This window comes from Gobius niger, assembly GCF_951799975.1.
Source record: "Gobius niger genome assembly, chromosome: 10".
Classification (NCBI taxonomy): domain Eukaryota; kingdom Metazoa; phylum Chordata; class Actinopteri; order Gobiiformes; family Gobiidae; genus Gobius; species Gobius niger.
This window is the reverse complement of record NC_136861.1, coordinates 3,552,370-3,560,767: the sequence shown is the minus strand read 5'-3', so window position 1 is coordinate 3,560,767 and position 8,398 is coordinate 3,552,370. Positions and strand designations below refer to the sequence as shown.

The 8,398-nt window shown below is 46.9% G+C and overlaps 1 protein-coding gene across 1 annotated transcript; it reads right to left on the bottom strand.

Annotated features, from left to right (window-relative positions):
• Window positions 1-331: 331 nt before the first annotated feature.
• Window positions 332-6,789, bottom strand: LOC306968646 (myosin regulatory light chain 2, skeletal muscle-like). The gene is made up of 7 exons (XM_079564087.1): window positions 6,658-6,789; window positions 5,511-5,609; window positions 2,289-2,364; window positions 1,740-1,844; window positions 1,600-1,678; window positions 1,438-1,486; window positions 332-715 (listed from the first exon to the last, which is right to left on the bottom strand). The coding sequence occupies exons 1-7, from the start codon at window positions 6,658-6,660 to the stop codon at window positions 614-616; spliced, it is 513 nt and encodes a 170-aa protein (XP_079420213.1). The 5' UTR covers window positions 6,661-6,789; the 3' UTR covers window positions 332-613.
• Between the last annotated feature and the right edge of the window lie 1,609 nt (window positions 6,790-8,398).

Genomic DNA, 8,398 nt, shown 5'->3' with positions numbered 1-8,398 from the left:
CCTCCGTTGTACATGTTTCTGCCCCCGTTGTACATGTTTCTGCCTCCGTTGTACATGTTTCTGCCTCCGTTGTACATGTTTCTGCCCCCGGTGTACATGTTTTGCCCCCGTTGTACATGTTTCTGCCCCCGTTGTACATGTTGTTGCCTCCGTTGTACATGTTTCTGCCTCCGTTGTACATGTTTCTGCCCCCGTTATACATGTTGTTGCCCCCGTTGTACATGTTTCTGCCCCCGTTGTACATGTTGTTGCCCCCGTTATACATGTTTGTGCCCCCGTTGTACATGTCTTGCCCCCGTTGTACATGTTGAGAGCGAAGCACAGCCGGCAGTCGTACAAAAACAGGTTTATTCACAGTTGTCCCTTTATTCCGTACAGAGGAGAGGCCGGGCGCAGGCGGGGGGAAAGCGGGCGCTCGGGAGGCGAGGAGCGACCGCCGCTGAAGACGCTATGTTTTCTTTCAGCGCCGCCACTTCCCGCCTCCTCTTCGGGGCCGTCGTCACTTTGAGGAAACGGTGCCGGCGTTTCCCCCGCGAGCGTGAAGCGCGGACAGACGAGGGAGGGGCATGCGCAGGGAGCAAAGGGATTGGCTGTCTCTCCCGCGCGGCGGCCATTACTCCTCCTTCTCCTCTCCGTGTGTGATGACGTAGCAGATGTTCTTGTAGTCAACGTTTCCGGCAACATCTGGGGGGAAGGCGGACCACATGTTCTTCATCTGCAACAGAGCGAGGAACGTGAGCTCAGATGCCCTTCCACACGCCACCTTTCTACAAGGTCATGATGTATCACACAGCCTAATGGGGATTTTCACAATAAAAGCTCTATAACACAGCCTCATGGGGATTTTCACAATAAGAGCTCTATAATACAGCTGAATGGGGATTTTCACAATAAGACCTCTATAATACAGCCTAATGAGGATTTTCACAATAAAAGCACTATAATACAGCCTAATGAGGATTTTCACAATAAAAGCACTGTAATACAGCCTGATGGGGATTTTCACAATAAAAGCACTACAAAACAGCCTAATGAGGATTTTCACAATAAAAGCACTATAATACAGCCTAATGAGGATTTTCACAATAAAAGCACTATATTACAGCTGAATGGAGATTTTCACAATAAAAGCACTATAATACAACTGAATGGGGATTTTCACAATAAAAGCACTATAATACAACCTACTGGGGATTTTCACAATAAGAGCTCTATAATACAACTAAATGGGGATTTTTACAATAAAAGCACTATAATACAGCCTAATGGGGATTTTCACAATAAGAGCAGAATGAAAAAGTTAAATGGGGATTTTCACAGTAAAAGCACCATTATAGAGAAATTAACTTTAACAAGTGGAAGTAATAATAATTAAAGCTCTTTTAGGCCATTCTAGTCTTTTCCCGGTGCAGAGTTGTGCCCTGGTGTGAAACGTACGTCCTCCTTGGTGAACCTGTCGCACTGAGTGGTCAGGAGCTCCTCAAGGCTGTGGAGAAGCAGAAGAAGAAGATCAGGAGGAGATCAGGAGGAGATCAGGAGGAGATCAGGTCAGTCCTTCAGATAAACCTGGATCTACAGTAACGTGTGTGAGAGACGTACAATTCCTTCTTGATGGTTCCTGCTCCCTCGGGGTCCAGGACTTTGAAGGCGCTCACGATCACGTCCTCGGGGTCAGCGCCTGCGCAGACACAGAACATGAGCGTCTGCTGCGGTGCGGTGAGCTAGTGTGCATGTTTTACCCTTGAGCTTCTCGCCGAACATGGTGAGGAACACGGTGAAGTTGATGGGGCCGGGAGCCTCCTTGATCATGGCCTCCAGCTCCTCGTTCTTGGTGTTCAGCTGACCTGTGGAGACACGGGGAGCAGGTCAGCCGGATGCCGGATTTTCACAATAAGAGCTCTATAATACAGCCTAATGAGGATTTTCACAATAAAAGCACTATAATACAGCCTAATGAGGATTTTCACAATAAAAGCACTATAATACAGCCTAATGAGGATTTTCACAATAAAAGCACTATAATACAGCCTAATGAGGATTTTCACAATAAAAGCACTATAATACAGCCTAATGGGGATTTTCACAATAAAAGCACTATAATACAGCCTAATGGGGATTTTCACAATAAAAGCACTATAATACAGCCTAATGGGGATTTTCACAATAAAAGCACTATAACACAACCTAATGGTGATTTTCACAATAAAAGCACTATAATACAACCTAATGGGGATTTTCACAATAAAAGCTCTATTCTGCGCCCCCCCCTGTGACCCCCCCTCACTCACCCATGGAGGCCAGCACGTCCCTGAGGTCGTCTTTGCTGATGATGCCGTCCCTGTTCTGGTCGATGATTGTGAAAGCCTGAGGAGGAGACGAGAAGGTCAGAGAAGGTCATGTCAGGCCACGCTCGCTGTCGCCGAGTCCTTGGGCAACGCACTCCCTCGTTTACGCTTTGATGCTTCTTTCAGGAAGCTTTCAGATTTGGGTAATGCCTGGATACCTGGGTAATGACTGGAGAAAATGGAAGGAAGGAAGAGAAGAAGGGAGGGAGGAAGGAAGGAAGGAAGGAAGGAAGGAAGGAAGGAAGAGGTGGAAGAGAAGGAAGGAAGGAAGGAAGGAAGGAAGGAAGGAAGGAAGGAAGGAAGGAAGGAAGAGGTGGAAGAGAAGGAAGGAAGGAAGGAAGGAAGGAAGGAAGGAAGGAAGGGGTGGAAGAGAAGGAAGGAAGAGGTGGAAGAGAAGGAAGGAAGGCCGCCTCCTCGTTAGCAGACCTGAACCCGCCGCTGCCTCGTTAGCGTTAGCGGGCCTGAACCCGCCGCCTCGTTAGCGTTAGCAGACCTGAACCCGCCTCGTTAGCAGACCTGAACCCGCCGCCGCCTCGTTAGCGGACCTGAACCCGCCTCTTCGTTAGCAGACTTGAACCCGCCGCCTCGTTAGCGTTAGCAGGCCTGAACCCGCCGCCGCCTCGTTAGCGTTAGCGGACCTGAACCCGCCGCCGCCTCGTTAGCGTTAGCGGACCTGAACCCGCCGCCTCGTTAGCGTTAGCGGACCTGAACCCGCCGCCTCGTTAGCGTTAGCGGGCCTGAACGCGTGCGAGCGTCGTAAATCAGAGTCAGTAAATCAGAGCGAGCGACGTTGGCAGATTCCGGGGGCCTCGGTCCGTCAACATGAGGCCCCTGAGGAACAGCTGAGCGGATCTGCTGCACAAACAGGAGGCCCCTCCGCGCTCAGGGGGTTAAACTCACCCCCTGCCCCCCCCCCCCCCCCTCTTAACTCTGGGGTAAAAGTGTCCCCATCACTCGCAGCTGTCGCCTCCGTCAGCCTCGGCCTGAAACTCAAGACGGGACTTTCTTATCCAGGGATTACGAAGCTCCGGCTGCACTTCACGCCGAGGGCGGGGCCACAGTCACACAGAGGAATAACTCAATATATAACGATGCTGAAGCCGTAGTTCTGCAAAACGTCTGCGTTTCCAAAAGAGAATCATCCTGAACAGACGTCATTTCCCCCATTTTTACATATTTTTATTATTATTGTTTCATGTTTTTAAATGTGCTTTTAAATAAAGTTCACATTTACATATTGTTCCATTTCCTCACCATTTTTCCCCCCATTTTTCACTTTTTTCTAAATTTTTTCCCGATTCAGTTTCCCAATTATGCCTTATTTTTCCCATTTGTTATTCTCCATTTTTCCTCCATTAATTTCCCCAATTTAAAAAAAAAATATTTTTCCCAAGTTCTTTTTTTTTTTTTAAGATTTTTCCCAATTTCTTTTATAACATTTCTGCCCAATTTTTCTCATTTTTTCCCTCTATTTTTCCACAATTATTCCTCAATTCTTCCTCCATTAATTTTCCCATTTTAAAAAAAAATATTTTTCCCAATTTTTCTTTTTTAAAAATATTTTCCCCATTTTTTTAAATAACATTTCTCCCCAATGTTTCTCATTTTTTTCCTCTATTTTTCCACAATTAGATGCTTTAATTTTTATCTATTATCTCTTTCATGGGAAAAGAGTCAAACTGGAGCTTTATCTTTATGTTTCCAGAGCACTAAACCCTGTCAAAGGCACTTTAAACGTTGTAGTGAACAGTTCTCCCTCGGTGCTACAGGAGGGCCCTATTGTGCATGTTGTGTTCTGATCCCGCTCAGACTCAGATCTATATTTAGCCGCGGCTCCTCTTTTGGGCCCCGCCCCCCTCGCCGCTGCCCCCCGGAGGACGCTCCTGTTACTCAGAGGAATGTCTCCGTCTCCATGTCTCTGTCCACACGTCTCAATAAAACCCCCCCCCCGTCAGCGCCCGGAGACCCCGCGCCACCCCCGACCCGACCCGACCCGGACACGCGAACGCAACGCCTCAGGTTCAACTCCCAGGACGCGCAGGGAAGGAAGGGAGGGAGGAGGGAGGGAGGAAGGAAGGGAGGAAGGAAGGGAAGAGAGAAAGAAGGAAGGAAGGAAGGAAGGAAGGAAGGAAGAAGGAAGAGAGAAGGAAGAGAGAAGGGAGGAAGGAAGGAAGGAAAGGAAGAGAGAAGGAAGGAAGGAAGGAAGGAAGGAAGGAAGGAAGGAAGGAAGGAAGGAAAGGAAGAGGAAAGAAGGGAAGAGGAAAGAAGGAAGGAAAGGAAGAGGAAAGAAGGAAGGAAGGAAGGAAGGAAGGAAGGAAGAAGGAAGAGAGAAGGAAGAGAGAAGGGAGGAAGGAAGGAAGGAAAGGAAGAGGAAAGAAGGAAGGAAGGAAGGAAGGAAGGAAGGAAGGAAGGAAGGAAGGAAGGAAGGAAAGGAAGAGGAAAGAAGGGAAGAGGAAAGAAGGAAGGAAAGGAAGAGGAAAGAAGGAAGGAAGGAAGGAAGGAAGGAAAGAAGGAAGGAAAAAAGGAAGGAAGGAAGGAAGGGAAGAGGAAAGAAGGAAGGAAGGAAGGAAGGAAGGAAGGAAGGAAAGAAGGAAGGAAGAAAGGAAGGAAGGAAGGAAGGGAAGAGGAAAGAAGGAAGGAAGGAAAGGAAGAGGAAGGAAGGAAGGAAGGAAGGGAAGGAAGAGGAAAGAAGGAAGGAAGGAAGGAAGGAAGGGAAGGAAGAGGAAAGAAGGAAGGAAGGAAGGAAGGAAGGAAAGGAAGAGGAAAGAAAGAAAGAAAGAAAGAAAGAAAGAAAGAAAGAAAGAAAGAAAGAAAGAAAGAAAGAAAGAAAGAAAGAAAGAAAGAAAGAAAGAAAGAAAGAAAGAAAGAAAGAAAGAAAGAAAGAAAGTCCCTAAAGTTTAGTCCCTTTGCCTGCACATGCACCCTTTGTATATTTCCCTCGTCTTTAGCCGCTGCCGTCGCCCACAGAGGAAATGCCCATATTTGGATCACAGCGTCACCAGCCTTTCCTGCTACACGTGGATACCAAACCTGTCAGCATTAGTGAATGAATGAGCGTGGGAAAGAGCGGCCATGTTAGAGTCACATGACCGTGAACCAGTGCGTTTGTGGCTGAAGTGCGTTGCCCATGGACGCGGCTCAGGCGAGGGGGCGGAGTCACGTTACCTCCTTGTACTCCTGGATCTGGCTCTGCTCAAACATGGAGAACACGTTGGAGGAGCCCTCGCCGGACGCCGCTGCCCTCCTCTTGGCCTTCTTTGGTGCCTGGCGGACGAAACACAGGGGGAAGAAACGGTGAGCGAGAGTCGGTTCTGTGAAGAGGGACCTATTGTGCATGTTTTAGTGAGGGTAATCCCACAGCACGCGCTCAGGCCAGTGACGCATTTAAGCCTCAGGGACTGGAATCAATCACGAACAGTCACTTTAATCAGTTACAACAGTTGAAATAGTCCAAACACATCACGCCAGTGGGAGGAAGCGTGTCTTGCCAAAGGGCACAACGACACTACAGTGTTTTTAAGCTTTAAACGTGATTAAAGGGGATTCAGTTTGTTTGTTTGTTTACTTCATGTGAAATCTGTCCTCTGCGTTTAACCCATTCAACTCCCTCGATGTGGAGCCAGGCTGGTCAGAATCACCTGTTGTACATGTTTTTAGTGGTAGTGGGAAAACCTACAAAGACACGGGGAGCACATGCAAACTCCCCGTCCTGGTGGGAATCGAACCCGGGACCTGCCAGCTGGGAAGCGGAGGCGCTAACCGCCGTCGCCCACACAGGAAACGCCCATATTTGGATCACAGCCTTTTCCTGCTACACGTGGATGCCGAACTTCCAGTACTAGTGAATGGATGAGCGCGGGGGAAGAGCGGCCATGTTGGAGGACATTTTACAAACTGTTCCACAATTTTCCCCCATTTTGTTTTTGTACGTTTCAAAATGTTCCCAAAAAATTCAAACTTTTCCCAAAAATTTTCACAAATTTCTAACATTTTTTCCAAATTTTCCAACATTTTTCAAACTTTTCCCCCCAAAAATTAAAAATATTTTCCACAAATGTTCTAGCTTTTCCAGTTGAGCGTTAAAAGCAAAGACCAAAGCTTTAAACGTCGATAAAAAGGATTCAAACTGACAAAGAAAAACCTTAAGAAATGAAAAGCTCTCCGCATTAAAGTGATAAAACGCAGACATTAAAAAGCCTTAGATTCGAGTTTCCCTCAAACCCTTCAAATCCAAAACGACGCCTTTAATCCTGGGGTCCAAATGCCTGGTGAAAAGCCTGCTTTAAGGAAGATCCCGGCGTTTCGGACTCACCATGTCGAGACGCTTGGGAAGCAGAAGGTGATGTTCGATCAAGAGGAAAGACCCGAGTGAAGCCGCGTTCCCCCCCGGGTTCCCACGCGCCTTTATACCAGCGCGGGACGTCTAACTTTAGCCGCGCGTCAAGTTTGGCCTGGGCCGAGTCCGGGGTCCCGGGGCAGAGGAGGAGGAGGAGGAGGAGGAGGAGAGGAGGAGGAGGATGCGGAGATGGAGAGGGGGCTCGCCTTACAGCCCGATCAGAAAATAGACTCCGGAGCCTTGGAATTAAGTCCACCCGATATCGACTGGCGGCGCGCGGGACGTATAAGGACTTCATCTGGACGCGGCGCTGGCTTTAATCCGAGCGGCCGGAGGATGTTATAAATAAATGTGTCTGAGCCGTGGGTGCTGACGTGGACGGCGCTTTTGTCCCACTTCGGTGACGCGGCTCGTCGTAAACACGCCCGTTTATTTACCAGGTTCACTATCCTGATACTTCCTTACTAATTATTTGATCGGTTGTTGGATCTGGCAGGTCCGTCTCCAGAGCTTGACTTGAGGTCGCGAGTCCTTTTTCTACCGAGCCGGCGCCGGGGCCGGTGTAACAGGCCAGAGTGTACCCCCCATCTGGACCACACCCGGGGTCAAGGGGGCAAAACTACATTTTTTCAGTTTTCAGGTTTTCGGCCAAATTAGTCTCTGAACATATAAGCTTTCACCCGGAAACAGAAAATATGCCTAATCTTCACAATAACATGTTTAAATATTGCGCTGATTCAATGTTCCCCCATAGACTTATATGGGAGAAAGCAATTTCAAGGGCCTTTTTCTCAAAACACATGTTTCTGTCATTGTGGCGACACTATGTCCACGTCAGTCGGACCTAAAGACTTGGACTGAACAATATTTGGAAGATTTTTTCAGAGGGATTTTTTATTATTTAATCCCTAAAGCCCCATTTATTGAGTTTTGAATGTCAAAAAATAAGGCGGAAATTACATTTTTACAAAATCTTCCACTAAAAAACAGCTTATTTTAAAGGAATAGGCCACCGTTTTTACATACTAAGATATGTTCTTACCTCACTTTAGCCGAGTTAATATATCCCCGTCTGGTCTTTGTCCGTGCGCTCTGCCAGGCAAACGGAGCACATACGCAGCCTCTCCCACATGTCATATAGCTCCAAAAAAGCTCACGATAGAAGCTACCAAGCTCTTCCACGTGTTCCCTATTTAAATAAAGTTACGTGAAGTGTTTTCATGTGAAGTATATTTACACAGAAATGTAACATGTCGATTTTATAAGCAAATAAAAAGGGGAACTATATTGTGAGGCGTAATGATATGAGGAGCAAAACGTCCGCGCAGTAACTCCTAAAGGTTATTGACGGAAGTGAGCGGGGGAAAGACCAGACGGGGATATATTAACTCGTCTAAAGTGAGGTAAGAACATATCTTAGTATGTAAAAACAGTGGCCTATTCCTTTAAAACTAAACAAGAAATCCAAAATCTCCTCTGAGAAAGTCTTGGTGACTCATTCATCAATAAAATGAAACCATACATTTGAATGTAGCTCTGTCCATTATTCAGATTTCGTCGCCGAAAAGTTGGGAAATTTGGGGCATTTTTAGGCATAAAACACCTTGTTCTTATATGAAAAGATAAAATGGCAGAAAACTTGCAATGTATGTTTTTCTCACATTTATGCCAGTTAATCTACAGCAAAAGTTTCAGATTGATATCTGTAAATATACAT

What these genes read in the sequence shown, in the direction of transcription:
- LOC306968646 (XM_079564087.1), bottom strand. An exon ending in GGACGTGCTGGCCTCCATGG is followed by an intron (nt 1,845 to 2,288) that starts GTGAGTGAGGGG and finishes GTGTCTCCACAG; the next exon opens with GTCAGCTGAACACCAAGAAC. An exon ending in ACAGGTTCACCAAGGAGGAC is followed by an intron (nt 716 to 1,437) that starts GTACGTTTCACA and finishes GCTCTGTTGCAG; the next exon opens with ATGAAGAACATGTGGTCCGC.